This window comes from Papaver somniferum, unplaced genomic scaffold (assembly GCF_003573695.1).
Source record: "Papaver somniferum cultivar HN1 unplaced genomic scaffold, ASM357369v1 unplaced-scaffold_0, whole genome shotgun sequence".
Classification (NCBI taxonomy): Eukaryota; Viridiplantae; Streptophyta; class Magnoliopsida; order Ranunculales; family Papaveraceae; genus Papaver; species Papaver somniferum.
In genome coordinates this window covers 258,938-284,923 of record NW_020618823.1, presented here as the reverse complement: position 1 = coordinate 284,923, position 25,986 = coordinate 258,938, and the positions used below count along the sequence as shown (strand labels likewise).

The 25,986-nt window shown below is 39.5% G+C and overlaps 3 protein-coding genes across 3 annotated transcripts; 1 reads left to right on the top strand and 2 right to left on the bottom strand.

Annotated features, from left to right (window-relative positions):
- Nucleotides 1–14,068: 14,068 nt before the first annotated feature.
- LOC113325845 (transcription factor SPT20 homolog) lies at nt 14,069–16,761 on the top strand. The gene is made up of 9 exons (XM_026573712.1): nt 14,069–14,083; nt 14,226–14,413; nt 14,506–14,890; nt 15,026–15,190; nt 15,277–15,411; nt 15,504–15,716; nt 15,819–15,946; nt 16,413–16,533; nt 16,660–16,761. Exons 1-9 carry the CDS (start codon nt 14,069–14,071, stop codon nt 16,759–16,761), a joined length of 1,452 nt encoding a protein of 483 aa, XP_026429497.1.
- A 111-nt stretch (nt 16,762–16,872) lies between these two features.
- LOC113325820 (L-ascorbate oxidase-like) lies at nt 16,873–19,316 on the bottom strand. The gene is made up of 5 exons (XM_026573688.1): nt 18,972–19,316; nt 18,624–18,716; nt 18,316–18,528; nt 18,045–18,227; nt 16,873–17,950 (listed from the first exon to the last, which is right to left on the bottom strand). The coding sequence occupies exons 1-5, from the start codon at nt 19,254–19,256 to the stop codon at nt 16,991–16,993; spliced, it is 1,734 nt and encodes a 577-aa protein (XP_026429473.1). The 5' UTR covers nt 19,257–19,316; the 3' UTR covers nt 16,873–16,990.
- Nucleotides 19,317–20,387: 1,071 nt separating this feature from the next.
- LOC113325844 lies at nt 20,388–25,686 on the bottom strand. The gene is made up of 7 exons (XM_026573711.1): nt 25,414–25,686; nt 25,140–25,277; nt 24,585–24,923; nt 22,844–23,585; nt 22,537–22,749; nt 21,230–22,428; nt 20,388–21,134 (listed from the first exon to the last, which is right to left on the bottom strand). The coding sequence occupies exons 1-7, from the start codon at nt 25,684–25,686 to the stop codon at nt 20,388–20,390; spliced, it is 3,651 nt and encodes a 1,216-aa protein (XP_026429496.1).
- Between the last annotated feature and the right edge of the window lie 300 nt (nt 25,687–25,986).

The following is a 25,986-nucleotide window of genomic DNA, read 5'->3' as shown; positions in this document are numbered from 1 at the left end:
GAGCCGGAACATCTCTCAAGCTCAACTTATCAAACACCAGCGACATGCTACACGTTTTCCACGAAAACACTCGAGACATCAATACATGTCACAAACTGGGGGATGCTCTTTAGGGTTTTGGTTTGGCGGTTTACAGCGTGCGGCATACACAAATGCCCATTTCAAGACAGTGTATTAAGAATCAAGCGCGTAGTATCCTGCTAGGATTAGAGAAGGAATGAACGCGACTGTACCTTGAATCAATGTGAGACTGATTAGGGTTCAACTACATTCCAGAACGAAGTTATCTTTTTAGTAGGCTAGTGTCTGTAGCGGCTTAATACAGTGTGGTGTTCAAATATGGACTAGGTCCCGTGGTTTTCTGTATATGGGGTTTCCTCGTTAACAAAACTTCTGGTGTTTGTGTTATTTCTTTTCCGCATTATATTTTGATATATAATTGAAATATCACAGGTTTTGCGTTGAATCGATCAATTGGTAAATCCAACATTTGGTTGTTGATTGAAATTGATTGATCCTTGAAAATTGGTCTTTGGTACCTGTTGATGGTGGTTTTAGGATCAGGGGTAAAACCGTAAAACCTCACCATAGCATGACGTCACCGGTGACACTAACACATTTATTTGAGCATTTAACGCGCTTACACAAAAATTACTGGGGTACCTTTTTTAACCCTAAATTAGGGTTTCGATACACCAAACCCTAATTCCCGCACCACTGTGCCAGCAGCATGCCAGACATGCCAGCCGCACCACCGTGCCAGCAACATGCCAGACATGCCAGCCGCACTACCGTGCCAGCAGCATGCCAATCATGCCAGCCGCACTACCGTGCCAGCAGCATGCCAATCATGCCAGCCGCACCACCGTGCCAGCAGCATGCCACACACGCCACAATGCACGTACCGTGCAATCATTGTGCAAAAGCATGGCAAACATTCCCAACGCACGCACCGTGCACTCATCACAAAACATATATAGCAATTGCATGTACCATGCAATTCTTGTGCAAAATATGGCAACTATGCCAAACCCCAACATGCGCAATCATTGCGCGCAGCCGTGGCAACCATGCCAAAATCCCACACGCGCCACTAGCACAGTCATTGCACACGTGCCATTGACACATGCCAAGCAACGTTTGCAACCTAGCATGCCAAGCCGTGCAAACCTAGGCGCCAAGCCGCCACACGCGCCATTGGCACATGCCAAGCAACGCTTGCAATATAGCATGCCAAGCCGTGCAAACCTAGGGCCAAGCTGCCACACGCGCCATTGGCACATACCAAGCAACGCTTGCAACCTACCATGCCAAGCCGTGCAAACCTAGTGCCAAGACGCCACACGTGCAATTGGCACATGCCAAGCAACACTTGCAACCTAGCATGCTAACCCGCCACACGCGCCATTGGCACATGCTAAGCAACGCTTGCAACGTAGCATGCCAAGCCGTGCAAACCTAGTTCCAAGCCTCCACAGGCGCCATTGAAACATGCTAAGCGACGCTTGCGACCTAGCATGCCAAGCCGTGCAAACCTAGGGCCAAGACGCCACACGCGCCATTGACACATGCCAAGCGACGCTTGCGACCTAGCATACCAAGCCGTGAAAACCTAGGGCCAAGCCGCCACACGCGCCATTGGCACATGCCAAGTGACGCTTGCGACCTAGCATGCCAAGCCGTGCAAACCTAGGGACAAGACGCCACACGCGCCATTGGCACATGCCAAGTGACGCTTGCGACCTAGCATTCCAAGCCGTGCAAACCTAGGGACAAGACGCCACACGCGCCATTGGCACATGCCAAGCGACGCTTGCGACCTAGCATGCCAAGCCGTGCAAACCTAGGGCCTAGACGCCACACGCGTCATTGGTACATGCCAAACGACGCTTGCGACCTAGCATGCCAAGCCGTGCAAACCTAGGGCCAAGCCGCCACACACGCCGTTGATACATGCCAAGTGACGCTTGGGACCTAGCATGCCAAGCCGTGCAAACCTAGGGTCAAGACGCCACACGCGCCATTGGCACATGCCAAGCGACGCTTGCAACCTAGCATGCCCAGCCGTGCAAACCTAGGGCCAAGCCGCTAAACGCGCCATTGGCACATGCCAAGCGACGCTTGCAACCTAGCATGAAAAGCCGTGCAAACCTAGTGCCAAGCCGCCACACGCGTCGTTTGCACATGGCAAGCGACCCTTGCAACCTAGCATGCCAAGCCGTGCAAACATAGGGCCAAAGCCGCTACGCGCGCTATTGGCACATGCCATGCAACACTTGCATTTTGGAATTGCCACCTGCACCCGATGAGCAACCTACAGTCAAGGCATTCCACACAAGCCATTGGCACATTCCATGCAACCCTTGCACTTTGGCATGCCGCGCCTACATCAAAGGCCACGATTCCTCGCAAGATGCAAAATCTCGACCGTCGAAGGTCGCCACTGAGCCAACACATCTCTCAAGCTCAACTTATCAAACACCAACGACATGCTACACGTTTTCCATGAAAACACTCGAGATATCAATACATGTCACAAACTGGGGGATGCTCTTTAGGGTTTTGGTTTGGTGTTTTACAGCTTGCGGCATACACAAATGCCCGTTTCAAGACAGTGTATTAAGAATAAAACGGTTAGTAAATGCAGGAAGTAATGGTGAAACGCTCTTTCATTATGGAACATCAATTCCATCAAATTCCATCAATACCAGGCGTTACCACCTCTTCCCATTTAACTCATCTGTTTCTTTTTCTTACGAGGCCAGATTACGTTTCACTTAGACTTGTATAAATAGGTCTTACCTATTTTCACCAATACAACAAGTTTTTGGTCAGGAGAAATACAATACTCAGAAAGGCAACTTTTCTAGCTTTACCAAAAGCTTTCACCTTGTGATACAAGTCAAGTACTACTCTTCCAGAACTGTCCTGGTCTCAACACTCTCTTCGCTTCCCTCCCTAAACCAGCCCTTCTCCTCCTCTTTGTGACCGAAGCAAATCTGGAACGACCATTTCTTGGTTTAGGCCGGAGTTGTATAGATTGATCTCTCGAATCTAAAGTACTTCCGTGCAGTACATTTATTTAGGGTTTAGATCTGTTTCTCACTCACCTACCGGAATTACCAAAATCGGCATAAACGATTTTCACCCATAAACAATTGGCGCCCACAGTGGGAGATTGATCTTTCGGTTACAATGTCAGTTTCCAATCCTTGATCTCGTACTTCGATCCAAACATCAGGACGGCAGAAGCGAGCGATCTTTTCAGGGATCCACAGCTCGACTACCAGACAACCTGGTTGCCAGTCGCAAACCGCAAGAGATGGCTGGGGACTTCACAGAAACCGAAAGCAAACGATCCAGTCATCAAGTGACTCAAAACGGTTGGGAATTTTCCACAATCGCGGCGGTGCTTCCCAAAAAACTCGATTTACACACGGAGGATCCCTTTTCATCAAGATATCCGGGAAAACGAGTAAGTCTTGCCTAGACAGAATATATGGTTTACAATTTTAAGTATTCACGGGAATGATAAAACCAATAGCCATGTTATGTTTCATCCCATGTCATCTACCAACACACAATGTTTGCGGTTCCATATCTTCCCTGGGATGTTCGTATCACTTACAATCATAACCAAAAAACGGCATCATCCCAAAACGGTTCATCCCGAATAATAACCCAAAACCCTCATAGATAACACTTGTCTATCAACCCAGAAATCCAGAAAATCAAAACCATAAGCCAGGTGTTTCATTTGCCTTTCGGAAAAAAAAAACAGTAGAATTTCAGAAGAGAAGTGCATCTAAAGGAAACCATTCAACGGTGGTTTGTATATCTTCCCAGCGCTAGCAGCTTGCATCCTTCTAGTGTTGTAATTGAACGCCCAGTAGGGAATTAACAATCCTATTTTATCACACGTCAAGATCAGGAACGACTTCTCCGAAATCGAAGCAAGGAAAATCAGCAAACCCCCTGGGTTCACGAAGACTCTCTTCCTGTCAAGAGACGCATGATTTCTGGGGACTTCGCCCATAAAACTGTGCGGTCCATTATGAAACATTTATGTGAGATTATACGTTTCCCCAAGGCACAACATCAAGATATATATGCAGCCCTCAACCGCACTGCATCAAGGAAGCAGATGTTTCCAACCAGAGAAGCCGCTCCCAAACCAAAGCATGATTGATAGAAGGAACCGGGGATTCCTAACCATTGTTTGCTTGAAGGGTGTCCAGTTTGACAGCACACTGATTAACGCAACCGCTCCGCTTCAACATTCACCCCGACAGCTGCTTCGCTTCAACCCTCTCTCCATCAACCGCTCCGCTTCAACGTTCTCTCCATAAGATGCTCCAGGATCCGAAGCCGAAACTTTAGCGTTTGACTTCCTAAGTTTCAACATCCTCTCCAAGAGCCGAAGCTTCTTCAACGCCGCTTCTTCCTGCAAAGGGTCGTACTACCACACTCCCCATTTCAAGGATCATGATCACAGCCAGCCAATCCTTTTACTTCCACGGAAGCCCATACAATTCCATCCAACCTACTTTGTTACCACGAGAATGTAGTCTCTTCTGATTACATCTCCTACCGAGAACTGTTGTCGCTCATTCTTTGATACCAGCCAGAGATTCACCACATCAGCAATTACTACAAAGATGGAAACATGTAAACCATACTTGAGGACTGAGGATATACACGGAATCCCTTCACTGTCAAAGCTCAGAAGACATAGTCAACCAAAAGTCGTGCTCACAACAAGGTCATCTACTCTTCAAGGGTGCAGCGCAAGAATATCATCACCTCCCTGTCTAGAAGACGCCTTCAATACTTTACGAGGCCGCGGAGGATCCCAAGCCTGCACTATCCAGAATATTTCAGCATGTAATTTCTGAGCATCCCAGTGTCACATCCAGAAGAGTACGATAGGCTCATATCAAATTCCGTGGAAGGGGATTCAAGGCGATGTAATGAAAGTAGGTTATGCATGGGTACTACTAGCATGAGACGCTTTCACTCCCCTCAACTAGGTTATTACTGATTTCAACATCATCACTATCAAGGTTTTACGAGCCGCGAGAATTTCTCAACATGAAGCCGTACATTGCACCAAAGACTCCAAAAGCACGCCAGAAGGTTACATTCACATATTCATCCATGCCATCATATCAAACCGAAGTATAACTGGGGACTTCTCACCGCGTCTCATTCCGTACGATAGTCCAAGATTCATAAGATGGTTCGAAGGATGTAGCTTGGAACAAAGTCCCGGGAGACTTTATAGCATCACATCGGCAATAGAACGTCTCCAAATTTCATCCAGGGGCACCAGAAGTTTTCGACCATGCAAGCATTCACGACACATCATCATCACGATCAGAAGGTCCACTGAACAACCTAAAGTCGAGGATGGACCGACGACGCAACCACAATATCCAAGATTATCCCTGACGTGATCGTTTCCGAGCATTTATTTCATCCATCCATCCCAAGAATACAACGGAGTTTTGGTAAATCTTTGGAATCCACTGGAGAGACACTGCAGACGAAAACACGGATCCAGACGAACAACAGAAAAACAGAAGAGGGTCGATACCTCTTTTCATGCGGACAGAGTTTTTAGAGCTTGAATAGAATGAATATTACTTCTTTCTCCATGAACGTGAATAGGTGACTGGCGCGCGACTATGCCACCCCGGGCCCGCAACATCCCTCTTGACTTCTTCCTGATTTTCACTGTCAGGACGTTTTCACCTCCTAGGCGATCTCTAAACCTAACTATTCCCTCTCGAGGAGATATAGAATTCTGTTTCGTGTCCGATAAAGGGGCGGACCGTAAAATTCCTAGTCCGTACGCGGATTCTACAGCGATCCTAGTAAAGGGCGCTAATTAGGGTTTCAGCGTGTCAAACCCTAAACCGCAAGCGCTTCCCTTGCAAGCGCTTCCCTTCCAAAGCGCTTCCCTTACCAGCTCCATGCCTTTCCAAGTGCTTTACAGAGCGTCCCACACCCGTTCCATGCCCGTCAGTGCTAATGGGTCCCCTACATGCCAAGTCCATGCTAGCAGCTCCGCCTCGCGTTCCAAAGCCTAGCCCTGAAGACACCCAATCATACTGGGATTCGTGCAAAGCTACCAGATACAAGAATTGTGGATTATACTTACATCTCAAAAAAGGTCAGACAAATATCCCCGGCTCTCTTTCATGACTTACTATCTCAGTTCTATCTTCATCTGTCACCATCTTATGCTTACCTCGCAACAAGGCCCATGTTCCAAGCTAAGCAGGGGACTTAATGTTGATGGTGGTTTTAGGACCAGGGGTAAAACCGTAAAACCTCAATATAGCATGACGTCACCAGTGATACTAACACATTTATTAGATCATTTAACGCGCTTACACAAAAATTACAGGGGTACCTTTTTTAATGCTAAAATTAGGGTTTCGATACACCAACCCTAATTCCCGCATCACTATGCCAGCAGCATGCCAGACATGCCATCCGAACCACCGTGCCAGCAGCATACCAGACATGTCAACCGCACTACCGTGCCAGCAGCATGCCAATCATGTCAGCCGCACCACCGTGCCAGCAGCATGCCAGACATGCCAGCCGCACCACCGTGCCAGCAGCATGCCAATCATGCCAGCCTGACTACCGTGCCAGCAACATGCCAATCATGCCAAAAGCATGCCATACACGCCACAATGCACGTATCGTGCAATCATTGCGAAAAAGCATGGCAAACATGCCAAACGCACGCACCGTGAACTCATCACAAAACATAGAAATTGCATGTACCATGCAATCCTTGTGCAAAATATGGCAACTATGCCAAACCCCAACACGTGCAATCATTGTGCGCAATATGGCAATCATGCCAAAATCCCACACGCGCCACTGGCACAATCATTGCGCGCAATCATTGCACACGCGCCATTGGCACATGCCAAGCAACGCTTGCAACCTAGCATGCCAAGCCGTGTAAATCTAGGGCCAAGCTGCCACACGCGCCATTGGCACATGCCAAGCGACGCTTGCGACCTAGCATGCCAAACCGTGCAAACCTAGGGCCAAGCCGCCACACGCGCCATTGGCACATGCCAAGCGACGCTTGCGACCTAGCATGCCAAGCCATGCAAACCTAGGGCCAAGCAGCCAGACATGCCACTGGCACATGCCAACCAACGCTTGCGATCTAGCATGCCAAGCCGCCACACGCGCCATTGGCACATGCCAAGCGACGCTTGCGACCTAGCATGCCAAGCCGTGCAAACCTAGGGCCAAGCCGCCACACGCGTCATTGGAACATGCCAAGCGACGCTTGCGACCTATCATGCCAAGCCGTGCAAACCTAGGGCCAAGCTGCCACACGCGCCATTGGCACATGCCAAGCGACGCTTGCAACCTAGCATGCCAAGCCGTGCAAACCTAGTGCCAAGCCGCCACACACGCCGTTGGCACATGCCAAGCGACCCTTGCAACCTAGCATGCCAAGCCGTGCAAACCTAGGGCCAAAGCCGCTACGCGCGCCATTGGCACATGCCATGTAACACTTGCATTTTGGCATTGCCACCTGCACCCGATGCACAACCTACATCCAAGACATTCCACACAAGCCATTGGCACATGCCATGCAACCCTTGCACTTTGGCATGCCGCGCCTACATCAAAGGCCACGATTCCTCTCAAGATGCAAAATCTCGACCGTCGAAGGTCGCCACTGAGCCGACACATCTCTCAAGCTCAACTTATCAAACACCAGCGACATGCTACACGTTTTCCACGAAAACACTCGAGACATCAATACATGTCAAAAACTGGGGGATGCTCTTTAGGGTTTTGGTTTGGCGGTTTACAGCGTGCGACATACACAAATGCCCGTTTCAAGACAGTGTATTAAGAATAAAACGGTTAGTAAATGCAGGAAGTAATGGTGAAACACTCTTTCATTATGGAACATCAATTCCATCAAATTCCATCAACTAACAGGCGTTACCACCTCTTTCCATTTAACTCATCTGTTTCTTTTTCTTACGAGGCCAAAGTACGTTTCACTTAGACTTGTATAAATAGGTCTTACCTATTTCCACCAAGACAACAAGTTTTTGGTCAGGAGAAATACAATACTCAGAAAGGCAACTTTGCTAGCTTTCCCAAAAGCTTTCACCTTCTGATACAAGTAAAGTACTACTCTTCCAGAACTGTTCTGGTCTCAACACTCTCTTCGCTTCCCTCCCTAAACCAGCCCTTCTCCTGCTCTTTGTGACCGAAGCAAATCCGGAACGACCATTTCTTGGTTTAGGCCGGAGTTGTACAGATTGATCTCTCGAATCTAAAGTACTCCCGTGCAGTACATTTGTTTAGGGTTTAGATCTGTTTCTCACTCACCTACCGGAATTACCAAAATAGGAAGAAACGATTTTCACCCATAAACAGTACCATTCAAGTTATTTCTCTTATGTTCAATCAGTCTCGCAAATTGTATTTGTTTAATTACGGATTGAATTGAGAGATTGATATATAACTCTTTGATATCCTTTTTATTAAGATTGAGTCCGATTGTCTAGTTGATTTTCTCGAAAGTACATTGGAGTTAGTCCGTAAAGATTGCTAAGAGAAATATTGGGTGAGGTTTTTAGACCCCCGGTTTTTCAGAATGATCAATACGAAACATTCCGAGTCTATATCAAATGACTGTCTCACACAAATCATGTAAGATGTTACAAGGCGATTTTCACATGATCATCTTTTGACTTTCGTCAAGATATAAGATGAACTTGGTTAAAGCGAAAGCTTACCAACACATATTCGAGAAATATGTAAGCGAGTTAAACTCAGCTCGAAATATCAAATGTGCATAATTGAAGTCTATATAGCTATACGATTTTTGTCTCAAATAATAAATAGAGCAGATACACTTTTGAGTGATAGATGAGTTCAAGTCTCCACATACCTTTTGTTGATAAAGTTCCATAAGATCCCCTTAGTAGTTCTTCGTCCTCAATCGATGAACGTCTTGAAGTCTAATGCTCAACTACACTTTTTATCCTAATATGAGACTATCTATAAGTAGACTAGAAATCAAGACTTATGGTTGTGGCAACTAAACTTGACAAACAAGCTTGAGATAGTAATGCTTGCGAGTTCGACCGAGCAGTGCTCTAACATAAAGAAATAACAACAAGAATAAAAATACTTTAACATTTTAGTTTACAGTATATTTTGTCAGTATAAAACTTATTTTTGTTTGTGAAAACTAAAAATGGAAAAAATGAAGAAAAATAACATACAAGAATTATTTTTTCGTTTCTTCCTCGACTGTTACTGCATAAGCGACTCTCAACTACCGGGGTTATTGGATAACTGGACTTTACTCCTTTGGAAGACAATTGATTCTTCGTTGTCGTATAACCAAACACTATTTCTATCGAATGACAACGAATACAACTGTAGTATAATTTTTTCCTGCGGTGGTTTTTTTTCTTCTGATTTTCCATGGAGATTAGGGTATACTTGCTGGGTATTTATAGAAAACAATCGAGTTCATAAAAGGAAAAACATCACGGCCCATTTAATGATAAAACTAACTAGATCTTATCAAAACTTTTGAAACCAACACAATACAAAGAATATACATGAGGCGCTCGAATATTCAATAATCATTTAACTTAATTTACCATGTATATAAAATATTAAAAGGCCAATGTAAACTAGTGATAAAAATATACTAATTCGAGATATATGCAGACGAAATTAGCTAATTCCACCCACATAAACAAACTGGATTTAACTTTACATAATTATATTTATGCTTGAACAATCTTTTTCACAGAGCAGCTACTTTAGAAAATTTACAAGAAAAGTAAAAGTGGAAAATGAGTCATGTTTCTAGTAAGGGAGTGGTGTGTTTTTAGCATAATCTTTGTTTATTTTCTTGTGTACATCGTCCCCCTAACCCCCACCCCCTGGTCAATTCGAATTGCACAATTAATTACTTTCCTAAAATATAGAGAATATAATGACTATTACGTTAGAATCTAGGAAACAAACCTTTTATGAAAAGAAAAAGGTTCCGGATCGTCTACTCCAAAATTTCCACTACACCTCTACACTGATCAATAAATAGCTGCCACGTGTACGGTTTTAATATACCGATATATGGTTTCTTAAGCATCTTAAAGTTGCTTAAAATTGAAAGATTTTCAAAGAGATAAAAGAGAAAAACGTTTGTCCTCACGTAATTATCAATTCCTACTCATGCCACATTACCTGTTCTGTACCGTAGTCTTTACAGTTTACACTATTGACGAACATTCTCAATTCCTTTTTTCTAATTGTGCCATGAGGAAATTATGTCAATAACCTTGCACACTAAATGCTTGCATGGTACAAATCTTCTTTTTTGTTGTGGCATAGAGCCATAGACTATGGATCTTTATTAGTAATGGATTATCATTATGTCAACGACTTTGCATTTTTTTCCTGGTAGAAATCAGTTCTTCCTTCACATCAGTCGAGTTCACTTTTATCAAGCGAGAAGCAAATGAGATTGCTCATGATCTAGCCAACTGTCCAACAGAATGTCCAGCGATCATGGACATCTTCGCAAATCTCCTCTATTCTCAGTTTCCATACTGACACTAAGCTTTAGTTGTTTATTTCTCCTGTTTTGTTCCTTGGTTGTTCTGTGATTCTACCGAAATGACTTTCTACATTTATAACATAGTTATGCATAGATTGGTTGATTTCGCTGCCGTTTTCATGGTAGATCATGATATAAATGTATCACAACTTGACGGAAGTTGAAAGTTCAAAATATCTTTTAAGATAAAAACACTTGTGAGATGAGATCAAGGATTAGTAAAATACAGGGAACATGGTATGAGCGGGAAAATATAATTAAGGAAGGATAATCGTTTTCCTTTTTTATCTCTATGAGAATCTTTTAATAGTGAATTCAAGAACTCCGATTTTGGTATTTAAGACATGGCAGCCATTTATTGGCGGATGCAGAGGTGTAGAGAAAATTTGGTGTAGACGATCCGGAGCCGAGAATTCTTGGACGGATTTTTCAATGGAGAAGAATAAAATGATTACAAATATTCAATGCCTCATTCATTGTAATTTACTAATTTTAGAAGGCACTTTATTACTAGGAATAAAAGAACGGATGTGAGTAAACAAAACAATAATTTACCCTTAAAACCGAAAGTACTAGCTTTGATGAGTTATATTTATTATCGAAATTAAAAAAAATCTGAAAATAACGCTGGACAGCTTGGGTGTTCAGAAAATAACTCAGTTATCACTTTTTGGGTATGTGTCAGTGAGTCACGCATTTTCCTTAAACAGAATGACTTATCTGAAACACAATCTTCTCTAAACAATACATAAGATATTTTCTTTATCACACTATGGTTTAATTAGTAATTAAACATGTGAATTTAAAGTATTTTTTAATTAGTAATTAAACTCGTGAATTTAAAATACTCATCTTCATTTTGAAGGGTTAATTAGTAAATTAGATTTGTGGATATCACAGTATTTCATTTTCATTTTGGTGTTAGTAAAGAGTGATAAATTAATTTTTTTTTTTTGAACCGAAAAGAAGTAATTACATTGATGAAAATTTAACTGGTACATGAGTTTGGTGTTCATATAGTTGTGCTCTAATCTCAACAGGAGAAGAGTCGGATCAAGAATCAGTTAAAGCATTCTCTCTTGCTAACCTAGAGAGAATGTCAACAACATTATTACCCTCTTCATTATCTACTCATAAAATGCAGTGTGATAAGTTAATTTTTGGAAGAAAAAAAAGAAGGAAAAATGAACTACTCAAATACAAGAGTATGTTTCCTGGCCAACTTAGATAGAATGGCATTACCTAATAATTTAGTAGCAGAGACATTGATTTCTAGTTGTACAATAAAATATAACAATATCGATAATTACCAACATGACTACACGACAAAAATTTAACGGCTCTTGCCGATGAATGACTCAGTAAACAAGTGCATATCAATCTAAATTTAAAAAGTCATAGAATCGTACAAAAATATTTTTCAGCATATTTGTGAGTGTTCCAACATTAATCAAAGAAAGCCTAAAGGACATATTTGTCGCCGATTTAGGGTTCAGGTGGAAGATACCGCTGAGATTAAACACTTATTATACAGTGATTATGCTCTGGCAGAAGTGACGCACAATTTAGCTCTGAAAGAACATGCTAGAGAATTGTCACGAATTAATAAACAAACTCTCGAACTAAATAGTTTGTACGGTTCATGAATATACGAATATATTGGTGCCGCTTCTTCGTCTTAAACCTTCACCATCACTGGAAAAACCCTCGAACTTTTAGCCTAATTAATGATAGATTTTTTAGGCACATGCCCTTATTTAGTTAGCAAGCCTTTGATAATAATCTACTGTGGACAAAGGACCTAATTAGGTAACACTATTTATCTCATATGTTTGTTTCTATAAATACCCACCTCAAGTATTCATTTCCTTTTCATACCTCAAATCTCCTAGCTCATCTTCTTGGTTCATCTATATTTCCATTTTTGTATCCTTATCAGTGCTGCACTAAGTAAGAAAAGGAAAATACTATTTACATAAAGCTTCAATAGCCTACAACTCTTCTAAAGAAATTGGGGTGATGTAATTAAACCCAATCAATTGCTCATTTGGTGTAGTTTTGTTTCTTGAAAACAAAGGTTTATTAAAATAGTTGGTAGAATTCATTACTTATATTATTATTGTTTTCATAAATAAAATCTTGATTTGCTTAGATCCTATTTCTTGTGTGTAGGATTGGGCACATAAAAGAAGTTCAGGTTTTCTACCCTGTTTGGAAACGAAATGAGTAAAGGTAATCTCTTTCTTATTTTTTTTGGTAATCTCTATGTTGGGGTATTTTTATTTTCATTTCGAAAAAACATGTTATACATGTACTCTCTTCATCTCACAAAAAATGGAGTTTTCACTTTCTTATTTATCTAAAAATTGGCAAAAATGAAAATCCAAAAGATTCATTTTCTGTGGGAGCAAGATAGTTAAAAAAAACATGTAAGCACAACATCAAATTTAAAATCAATATTACATGCGCACAACACTTGCATAACCTAAATCACGGTTCCAAAACTACTGATTAGGATGACTAAAGTATGTATGTATTTTTTTTAAATCTGAGAAGAATAAGTAAAATTTTCTTCTCACGATTGAATTCGGGTCTAGATCTTCATGAGAGGGTTAACCTACATCGTATTTGTTGGGCCTTCACCCATTACTTTTGGCCCCATGTGGAAACTAGATAGGGAAAAATTATTATTTATTTACGTGTTTTATCACAGTAATCCACCTTTGAGAACATTATGTGAAGATCTAACTTATACTCTAGTTTATGAAGGTTTACTTGGATGGCAAGGGCACAACATTGTTGTTCAAGAAACCTTGTACACTTGTGTTAGTATTTAATTTTAGAATTTACATTTGAATATCATTCAAAGGATCCCAAAATTTAAGGAAATATTAATTTTCTTTTCATCTTTTGAGTTTCTTATTTTATAAAAAATTTGGTTAAAAATATCTTACATAAGTCTATAAAACTTTCTCAAAAACCTTTTTTTTGTCCAAATTATCACTGCAACTTTGTAAAATCTAATAATTGGGGATGAGGTTTTTCTAAATAAGGATCTAAAATCTATCAGGACACTTGAACAATAAGAATTTCTAAAACCATTGGAAATAGCCAAATATGTACAGCCTAGTATTTTATTATTTAGCGGCTTTACCAACTTGTACAATTTGCAAATGTAGGTGTATCCCCTTCCGTCTCTACAATTTTAATTATAAAGGTTCATTATTTATTACACCGGTTAATCTATCCTCTTTTACCATGTTCTAGCTGGTTGAGTCTATTCAGGAAAGTAAGTCCAGCTATATCGTTAAAAAAAAAGAACATTATAACAATTTAGCCATTATAATTTTTTTGGTATATAATTAAAGCCGCAAATAAAAGTGTGAAATCTTGTGACAATTTGAATTTGTATATCCAAGATTAATGGCTCCAAATCATGTATAGATAATTTTCCATATATGTAACAGTATTAATTAGATTAATCGTATCAGCTTCATTTCTATACAATTTTACCAATTACTGAAAATGACAAAGCACTCATAAATTCCATATTTAATGTCTTAAATTACTTTAATTGCAGGCTTGCAAAATGACTCAATACAATGGACACCAAACTTCTGAGGGCTATGCGCATGAGGAGTCAAATCCACATTCTCATCCTGCAAATGGAGTTCCTTCGATGCCATCACAGCAATCTCAGCGTCGCGACGATCGACGCTCTTCTTCTAAACCACAAACCAGTCAAAGGATCAATCAACCTTTGGAAAGGTTGGATCGAGCTTTTCATTATCTACTCATAAAATGCAGTGTTACAATCATGTTCTCAAAGATTTTTTTTTCTTTTTTTTTTTGATCATTAGCAATCAAATAGCGGCGGGTTATACTCGCAATCCTGAAATGGGCATCCATGATAACCATATGCAACAGAGGCACAGGGTTGGTTCAAGCAGGAGCAACAGAGATCAAAATCCCAACGGATCAAATTCTCAAACATGGCGGCCTGTAACCAACTCGAATCAAGTTCCCGCACCAACAATGGCATACCGGCAGAATCAAATTCAGCTAGTTCAGCTGACAACGGCTGCGTACAGACCGAATCAAGTTCAGGCACCAACGGTGGCGTACAGGCCGAGTCAAGTTCAGGCTCCAACAATGACATATAGGCCGAATCATGTTCAGGCACCAACAATGGCCAACAGAACGAGTCAGGTTCAGGCACCAACAATGCCACAAAGAACTCATCAGGTGCAGCAATCGAATTAACAATATTAATATTGCTTACATTGAAGCAAAATGATCTAATTACATGCTTTGCTCCATGAATCGAATTCTGTCTTTGTATGTCATTAATTGTTGGTGCTAATTTTTGTGGTACTATAGGAAATGTCAACTCGTGGCCATGAGGTAGCATCAGCAGAAGTTGGAGTAATGCCCTTGGAGGCATACGGAGGACGCATATGGTCATATGAAGAACTCAGAGCAGCATATGACGCAAACTTGGCTCGTCAAGAACTCAGAGCAGCATGTGGTGCAAACTCGGCTCAGGTATATATCAAAGACGCAAAGTTATTCTTTTCATGTACCTATAATGTGGGTAATTTCTGAAATTTGAATCTATTTTCTCGTGGCAGGGAGGGAATCCCCGATACAGGATAGCAGGGAAATTCGCTGCTCAACAGGTTGCAAGTCCGCCGGTAGCTCCACAATATGCAACTACATCGACGGTTCAACAAGGCCCACAACCATACAACTTTTCTGCTCTGCAGGTATATATCTAGTGTCTGCTAGCATACGAAAATTCACTCTCATTTCTCAGTCTCTCAAATTTTTCTATCTGCATTGTTTTACCCAACAACAGGACCCAATATCATCTGCTGACCTGTCTCTGTGGATTCAACAACGAGAACGAATACACTTCGGTAATGTATCTACAATGATGCAGCAACAGAATCCAACACCATGTATCAATTCATCTAGAATGGTTGAACCTCAAAATTTATCAACTCGTCCTCAAGATCAGCCTGGAGAAGAAGAAGATGAAGAAGAACTATATCCACCTAATATAACTCAGGTAATGCTACATGTGATACATTTTGAAAAATATAGCATACGTGCGGAATTTCCTTTTTGCTGAAACACAAAATAATGCTAACCATAACCATTTTCTGAACAGGAGGATCTCCCAGACAGGGTAGACGACGAGCTTGACAGGGTCTTCAAACACGATAAGGTGAATTGGTCAGTGCGTGCTCAGTTACTTCCCAACAAGCCGAACGCCATAGGACCAATGATACATAGCAGGCATGTAGGATCAACAGAGTTAAAGAAACTCCAAGAGCTAATCCAAAGGGAAGATACCGTCCGGTTACTCTGCAGTTACTTCAAAAACATCGATACTCCCTCCACTCGCACCAACACCAGCAGTAACAACGCCTCCAATGGTTTCAACTACAATAGTATGCCAATTCCACCAGTGACTCAAGTGTTGGATTAACTTCAACATGGAAGTCACTAACAAGCTGGTTAGGACAAGATTAGGAAATTAATGTAATCCTAAGGGAATTAGAAGTCATAAGTTCTAAGAAAAGGAAAGACATGTAATAAGGTAATAGGACTAAGAAAAGGAATTCATAGTTCTATATATATATGATCACCAAAGTTATGGTTGATCATATGAGCAAGATTAGAGCTTGTGTTTAGTTTTGAGAGATTTTCTAAACATCAATAAAGAGAGTTGTCTTTATATAAGCTAAGTTTCATCTTGCAGTTGCCATTATCAAGTTCACGGCAGGAACGGAAATGAGGAGCGGAGAACTCTACCAAATAACACTAATTGGCCAACTCCACCAGTGAGTGATCAAGTTCACGGTAGGAACAGGAATGGAACGGTATAATAATTAGCCCAAGTAACTATATGCACCACTGCATTTGATTACTTTTACAGATACAATGCAGCTATTATATGTCATTTTTGCTTGTTACTAACCAATCTTTTTATGATTGTGGCATGGCAGGAAAATCCTGCGAGAAGTGGGATTGCTATGCAATTCGTTGGAGATTGTTTAGCGGAACCGCTCTTGAATATTGATGATGGCAAGTCTGATGATCTGGGCTAGTTATCGATTAAACGCTGCTCCAATAGTATTTTCAAATTGTTCTTAACAGATTATTATTACCATTTCTTTAAGTACCGTCAAGAACTGGTTTTTGTGTAGCTTCTTGTTCATAAAAGATATTGTCAAGAATGATTCAATTGCAATAAAAAATCCACAAGGAATTTCTAATTCTTTTTTTGTGCTTAACCTAACTATCTTACAGACACTAGACGATTCTATACAAAGAAAATCAAGGCCTAATCAAACTTTTGGTTTCGCCGCAACCCATAATAGAAGTAGGCAACTTTTTAACTCTTTCCACACCTTCTTCAAGAACAATTCCCATACCCATATAGAAATGAGCTTCAATATGGCAATGGAATGCCCATACACCAGGATTGTCAGCAACAAATCTCAATGCAGTCCATCCCATTGAATGTACAGGCACTGTGTTTTTCATTATCGGATTCACCAAATTATACTTTTTCGGGTCTTCTATCGGATCGAACTTCCCTTTTCCGTATCCTAAAACCCAGAAGTCGTGACCGTGTAAATGCCACGGATGCGTCTCGCTGTTGTTTGGATTCATCGTGTTTGCATTTTGCAGCACAATATCAACTGTGGAATTGAACTTTAATCTGTAAATCCCATTACTGACAGTTGCGTTTGGATTCGGCTGCACAATGTTGATATCGTAGTTCTTGTAGTCATAGGTGTCTGGTGGTGGCATTTGGTCGAAAACTTTGTGCTTGAATCTTTTCTTAAGCGCGATAAGATACGGGGTATGAGGTAAGTTGAACGAGACATTGTTGACTGACCAACGCCGGAAACCATCAACTTCATTCTGTGTGTTTAGGAGAATAATCACTCTATCGGATTCAACCGGTGGCGCAACGATGTGACTCGGATGAGCTTTAATCTTCAGAGACTGAGCTAAGCGGTAGTCAGAGTCATTCCACAAGGGACCTGTAGGTGGAGTAGACGGCGGAGTTTTACTAGGATGGTTTGGATAGTAATTCAAGATGGCTAAACCTGTTGGCGTTGTCGGTCTTCGACTGATAACATTCGAAGCAGCCCAGTAATTCCTTGAAGGATCTTGATCAGCTGTCACTAAAACTGAATAAGTTTCACCGGAGTAAACGTTTATGTTCTTAACGACGAACGGCTCGACGAAATGGCCGTCAGCTTCTACTACTGTCAGGTTATGCCCCTGCATTCAGGTTAAGCAAATTCTATTGTCAGAAAAAATACAACACAAACATATTAGAGTTGCTAAGAGATGATTTTTGAACAATCAAAATTACCTCGATTTCGAAATTCAGTGCGGATAAAGACGATAAGCTTGAAAGTCTAATTCGAACAGTTTTCCCTGGCACAACTGTTAGCACATATGGATCGCAGTCGGGGCTCGTCGTGTTACACGTATCGGAACTTCCGATTGTTGGAGAAGAACAGTTGAATCTTCCTCTTCCATGAATCAAAAGTGACTGCAAAATTTGAAAACAAAATCATAAGCCAACAATTAATGGTTTAGTTAAAAAGTTAATTTATTTTAGGATTAGGACTTGTAATTACCTGAGGTTCTCCAACCCAAACAAAAGGTTTAGAAGATAAACCGGTAGCTTGTTCATAAGTACTCTTATGGTACCAATCATTAAGGATGATAGTTCTGTCGTAATCGTATGTGAACGGTTCTACGACACCGTCAGGTACTGCTACACGTATCGATCCGTATAATCCTGCTTCTCTTTGCATTCCATAATGTGCATGGTATAAGTATGATCCCGGCTGCAAAATTCAGTGAATATCCGTATCAATTACAAGTTCATAACGAAGGTGATCGTATCGAAATGGACACGTTCGGATAATTATAGACAACTTACTCTATCAACGACAAATTTGTAGATGAAAGTTTCTCCTGGCGTAATTGGACATTGAGTAACTCCTTCTGTTCCATCACTCCATGGAGTACCAATCTGTTTATTACAAGAAAAATGATAATCAGACACCTAAACTGACTTCGGTCAAATACCATTGACTATAAAAACAGAGGAATGCAATTTATACACAAAATTGTTTTAAAGTTCATCGAAAAATTCAAATTAATCATTGAGAAAATTGCGGGTTTTCCTCGAAATCAAAGAATTAGTTTCTCAAGAGAAGATTTTTATGCTGTTCTCTCTGTTTTTATTGCTCTGTTTTTATTGCTCTGTTTTTGGAAATGAATTTACCTGGCGGATTCCGTGCCAATGAATAGCAACATTCTCAGTTAACAAACTGTTTTTAAGTTCGACAATGATCGTATCTCCTTGTTGTGCAATAATAGTTGGACCAGGAGTTTTACCATTGATTGCAATTACTAATTTCCTAAAACAATCAGGTGATTGAAATTGATATTTCACTTCCCATTTGTAATGACGAACTCTAGCTTCAACTGCTGATGTTGTTAGTAATATCATCACAACAAACAAACCAAATGATATAATTCTTGAACAAGGTTCTAAAAACAAACCCATATTGTCGAAGAAGAAACTGAGATGAAGAACAGCGGTCAAGAGACAGCGGTTTGAACTTGATTTTTGTATTGTTATTCTCAATTACATTGTGTACATATATATATATAGATAGAAAGTACTGATGATGTCTCGATGAGAAGACGAAGTCTAGGTTCCTCAATGGCAGTCAAAGAATGCGGGTTTCCAAGACAACAACTTGGAATAGAGAAAAGTCAAGTGTATTGATATGAATAAAGTATTTTGATCATGTGATGACAGATTTGAGGATATGCTTTTGCCTTCCTTTTCAGTACAGTGATGACAGGGAAATACCTTTTTTTTATAATTTTAATTTGGAAAGGGTGAGGATTGGCCGTGGGGTCTCGAACCGGTACCTTAAGAATGTGGAGTCCAAATTTGGCGGGTGCACATTGCGGCCGCGGCTATTAGTCCAACTCGCTTCAATTTTTTTCTCCTAAAACCACTTATTGTTGAATCTGATTATCATTTTCGATGCACGTTCATTTTTGAAAACTATATAAAGGAAAACTCTAACAACTGGGAAAACTAATCCCCACACCTCATGTGTGATAGTAGTTGCATAAGCTAGAGTCGATTCTCCTTTAACCTTAGGTTTTTGACGAAACCCTGTAGACTAATGACTTGAAGACTTCATTGGGATTCTGAAGTCAGACCCAACTATTTCTCTGTAGTTGCGTGATCTGATCTTATTGTTTCTATCGTGTTTGAGTACGATCTTCTTTAAGATCGTCTCGAGATTTAATCTCTGATAGGAAAGATAAAAAGTAATCATCACAAACATTTTCGTCTCATCGTTTGTGATTCCACAATATCTTGTATCGCTACCATACGATTAAGATTATTGTGAGGTGATTGATATTTCTAGGATGTTCTTCGGGAATATAAGTCCGGTATATTAATTGGTTCCTGTTCACCTTGATTTATCAACAGATGGAACAAAACTCGTAGGTATTTCTGTGGTAGACAGATTTATCAATTCCTATAGACTTTTCTGTGTGAGTCACATTTGTTTATCAAGTCTTCGACTTTAGGCCGTAGCAACTCTTGGTTGTGGGTGAGATCTTTTTTTTTAATAGGAAAAGATGAATAATTCATTGAGAATAAGTGGGATTACATAGAGTTTTGATCATGCTGGATCAATGTTTTAATCCAAGAAGGCTCATTATTTAACCAACTAAAGCAAATAGACTGAGTTCTTGCATATTTTTCTAGAGAATCTGCTATGTGATTTGCATCTCTGTGTGCATAGGTGCAAACCCAAAACTCAAAAGAGCTAAGAATATTAAGAGAATCTTGGACTAGATTTTGTGTTGTCCATTTTATTGTTGTTGTCTTTTCATTAATAGCTAATATCACATTTGAGCAGTCACCCTCCAGATGTATCTTCCTCCAACCATTCCTTTGCGCCCATTGAACCGCTTCCAGCAGTGATTGTGCTTCATCTTGCTCCGGATCTACAGCTAGAGATGCACCTCCTCGCAATCCATAGCTGATGCCTGCAAAATCTCTACAAATTAGACCCCAGCATGACAATACATTTTTATTTATATGTGAAGCATCAAAATTTATTTTATAGACATCATTTGCTGAAGGATTCCATATTTTACTGATCCCATTGGATACAGTAATGTTATCAGATTGACTATCTCCAATTCTGATCCAATCATTGATCTGCAGAATAATGCTGCTACACAGTTCATTACTGCTGAAAGATTTATTATCAAAAAAATTTGCGCGTCTAGCCTTCCAGATTGTCCATAAGATAAAACTAACTTCCTCATACATCTTAAAATCATGTTGCACAGTAGTGACTGAACAAGAAAAGAAATTTCTAACCCATTGATACAAGTCCTTATTCTGGAGAATATAATTTAATCTTATGGTCACTACATTCCACACTGGCCTAACAACAGGGAAGTCATAAAACAAGTGTTGAATGGTCTCAGTACTACCATTGCATAGAGAACAAGTGTTATCATGATGTCTAGTAAACCTAGAAAGCCTAGATTTAGTTGATATACACTTATGTAAAAATTTCCACATAAAATGCTGAACCCTAGGAGGCAATTTGTGTTTCCAGAATGATTTCCAATTAAAAATAAGTTGTTTTTTGTAGGCTTAGAAGCTATCTGTTCATTCAAAAGAACATTGTAGGAAGACTTGATGGTGAAATTTCTATTGCTGGAAGGCTCCCATCTAAGTTTATCACTTCCTGTAATTGGAATTATGATGTTAGTAATTTCTTTAACAGTTTGTTCATCAAACAAAGCATTTAGGCAGTCAGTATTCCAATTTTTACTATCATTACCAATAAGTTGGCTAACAGTGGACATATTACTTGAGTAGAAATGGTTATTGGGAGGTCTGTGCATATTTGGAATCCAAGTGTCTTTTAAAATATTTACAGACTTTCCATCACCAATCTCCCAAACATAGTATCTTTTTACAATATTCAAACCTGTGCAGATCCCTTGCCAAATCCAGCTGTCCTGCTTGCAAATACTGCTAGTCAAAGGATTAGCACCATAAAAATATTTTTCTCTGAAGATTTCTGGCCAAGGTTCCTCAGGATTGTTAATCATCTTCCAAGCAAGTTTAGCAAGTAAGGCTGAGTTTGTCAAGTATGTTTTCCTTATGTTAAGACCTCCTAAATTCTTAGGGAGAGCAATGTCATCCCATCCCTTAGGATAATATCCTTTTTGGTTTTCCTTTTTCCCCCACCAGAGGTTCATCTGTATCTTATCCATTTTTTCAGTGAGTTCTTTAGGCATAGGAAAGACAACTAAGTGGTGGCTAGCAAGACTTCCTAAAACAGATCGAGTCATGACAGTTTTTCCTGGAGCAGCTAAGAAGATGGCTCGCCAAATATCAAGTCTACCTTTAAAGCTGTCTAACAGATGAACAAAGGAATCATATTTTCTTTTTTGAAGAAGTAAAGGTACACCTATGCTTTTTTCATTAAGTGACATTCTCTTAATTCTGAGTATGTTTGCTATGTCATTCTTGACTGAGGTTGGGACCTTACTGCTAAAAGTTAAAGCTGATTTATCAAAGTTTACTGCCTTCCCTGAGAATTTGCTGAATTGTTCTATCAAAGTAGACAGATTCCTAGCATCTTTATTCCTAGCTTTTATGAAAATGAGGCAGTCATCTGCAAAGAACAAGTGAGAGATAGAAGGGCAATATTTATTAGCTTTGAATCCGTGTATAAGATTGTTTTTTTCAGAAATTATCAAACTTCTTTAAAAACATTACATACAAAGAATGAATAAGTAGGGTGATAGAGGATCACCCTGCCTGAGCCCTCTTTGAGGTAAATAAACATCACCTGGAGCTCCATTGAGAATGATAGATGTGGAGATAATAGTAACACATTGTTCTATCATGTTGCACCATTCATTTGAGAAACCAAGCTTCTTAAGATTATCAATAAGAAAAAACCATTCTACTCTGTCAAAAGCTTTTGACATGTCTAATTTAATAGTATCACAACCATCTAGAGCTTTAGTTTTTCATGGAATGGATTAATTCATGGGAAATTATTATATTATCATGAATTAATCTACCAGACAAAAAAGCAGTTTGAGCAGGAGATATTATCTTATGCAGCACACATTTAAGCCTAGAAGCAAACAATTTTGAGATGATCTTATAAGACACATTACACATACTTATTGGTCTGAAATCCACTGCACTTTTAGGACAATTGTTTTTAGGAATAAGAGTAGTAAAATTATGGTTCAATTGTTTTAGCAGGTGATGAGAGTGGAAGAAATCCTGAACCATTTTTACTACATCATTGCCTACAGTTTCCCACATTAGTTGATAAAAACCAGGTGGGAAACCATCAGGACTTGGAGTGGTCCAAGGTTTCATATCAAAGACAATTTTTCTAACCTCATCAGCATTGGGGATAGCAATCAACATGGCATTATCAGTATCACTAATTTTAACATCCATATTGTTGGGATAATCATATGATCTAGGAGGGTTAGAAGTTTTTCTCATGTTACTAAAGTGTCTTACAAGTTCATTTTCAATATCATGCCTCTCATCTAGCCAAATTCCAAGATCAGATTTCAAACATTCTATCTGGGTTCTTTTCTTTCTAAAATTGGCCTTTTGGTGAAAGTAAGCAGTGTTTCTGTCATCCAAAAGAAGAGCATCATCTTTGCCTTTTTGTCTCCAGAATTCAGATTCTATGTCATACCAATGTTTTAACTCAGTAGTTAACTCTTCTATCCTTCTAGTATTATGATTAGTACCCCTAATGGTAAGAACAAATAATTGAGTTTCAATATTGGTGATCTGAGTTTAAATATTACCAAAATGATGGTAGTTCCAGCGTCTAAGGCCAACTTTAGTGTTTTTGAGACAATGAGTGAGTTGATAGGAAGCAGAATCACTAGTGCTGCTTTTCCATTCAGACTTAATCAGATCATGACAAGTAGTGTCTCTAAACCAAGCTTTGTTTACCCTAAAGGGTTTTTTTGTATTGCTACTTTTTTTGCTAGTTAATAACATGATGGGACAATGATCACTACCAACAACATTCAAGTGATAAAAAACAACATTAGGATAAATAACATTCCAATCATAAGTAGTAAGGACTCTATCTAGTCTCTCTAGAATAAGGTCATTACCATTTCTTCTATTGATCCATGTGAAAGGGTTTCTATATATTGCATACTAGACAAGTTGTTCATGTTTAAAATGGTATTATTAGCATCTAAATCAGTTTGTCTGGGAGTGTTTCCTCCTTCTTTACCATTTCTATCTAGAATGAAATTTAGGTACCCTATAACTATCCAATGGTTATTGTGATTTCCTCTTAGATTGTTAATGTGGTTCCATTGTGCTTCTCTATCATTCTCATTCAAGGCACCATAGAGACAAGTGAGCAAGGAGCTATTGTTTTGACTGTCTAGCTTAACTATGCAATTTATCATGTTCAAACTCATATCAATCACTTTCAGATCAATGTTGTCTTTCCATAGGAGACACGGGCCACCAGATAAGCCAATTGGGTTTAGAAAAGAGACATTTGGGTATTTGTATCTAGCTAACATGTATTTCATTCTTTTCTGTTGGTTTTTAGTTTCTGACAAGAAAATTATGTCTGGGTTTTGGGATTTGATGAGCATATGAAGATGATTTCTAGTGTCCTTATTTCCAAAGCCACACGCATTCCATGATATGATTTTCATCTTTGTGTGCACAATATCACAACAGTTGAAATAATAATAAAAAAATTGGAAAAATAAATTGACTGAGAGAAATAAAAGTAAAGAATTTTTTGTTATTTACCTTGTTCACCCCTAAAGTGTTCTTAGGTTGCTTCTCTTTGCGTGTGACTCTGTCTGTAGCTGGTGTTTCCATTGGTTTACCATCATGAGCAGGAGGATGAGAGGTAAGAAGGACATTGGTTGTCATATTTTCCTTAGGGTCTTGAGTATCTGAGATCCTAAGTCTTTTGCCTAATCTTGCTGAGTTGTTGTCTTCTTTATCTTGTGTTGAAATGTTAACCACAAGTCTAATCATGATTCCATCTTTTGGAGGGACAAAAGGGGAGTCCTTTGTTTCTGCATGATAAGGATATTTGTAGCTGAGTCTTCTTCTCCAGACTTTTTCTTCCCAGTCACATTTCTGATGCCAAAGTAGTATGGCTTGTTATGAGCTTTAGTAACAAATTCAGCTGTTGCCTTACATGCACCTTGAGTGTGCTTAACGATGTAGCAATGGGGGCATATATTGTGTGGATGCTTCTCATAAAAAAAAATTGATCCATATTGTATAATCAACATATGTTTTAGCCAAAGATCCTATTCTCAAAGAGTTGTTGATGTCTATTGAGATACATACTTTAACACCATCTTTATCTAATGGAATAGCATCCTTGGGTTCAATATCAATAACCTCTCCCATCAGTTTTCCTATCTTTGTTACTGATATAGGATTCATGTACTCAGGTAAGAGTTTTTTGAGTTGCAGCCAAAAACACTGAAAGTTCCATTCAAGTTCCTTGTACATCACTTCTAAGTTGTAGTGATGCAGAATGACTAGATTTCCATTCACACTCCAGAGTCTAGTTATGTATATACATTTTTCTTGGTATCTTCATCTTAAACTTGAATACCATAATGTTATCTTCAATTTCCACTACTTTCACTTCACCTTCAGGGATATGAGACCATGTAAACTTTACATGTTTCTGCACAACTTTGTATCCTATTTTTCCTTCCATAATGATCATACCAATGAGACAATGGTCCCATTCTCCTTCAACTTCTGTTAGTGTTGCATCTTCAGGTAAGGGATTTTCTGTTTCTTCTTCATTGTCAATCTCAAGACCGGCTTTCTTAAATCTTGTTGCTAAATCAGAAACTTGATCATTCTTCTCAGATTCCATGGTGGGATTTTGGATGGGTTGGGTTGTTGAGATTTATGTTTCACTTTGGATGACATAAGAGAAAGATTTATAGGTGTTAGGGTTTCATTTTTTATAAACAAGATTTTCAATCCGAGTATTCTAGTGAGGGAATAAAAAGTTGTTATAGTAGTATAATCCAGAAACAGAAATAATATATGTGGCCATTAACCAGAAGAGTAATATTAGGAAACTAATTCCTAGATTGTTGCGACTAATTTGAAATTTGAATTTCCTAAATTTGCTCTCTTTTTTTTCTTTTGGGATTTCCGGTAATCGACA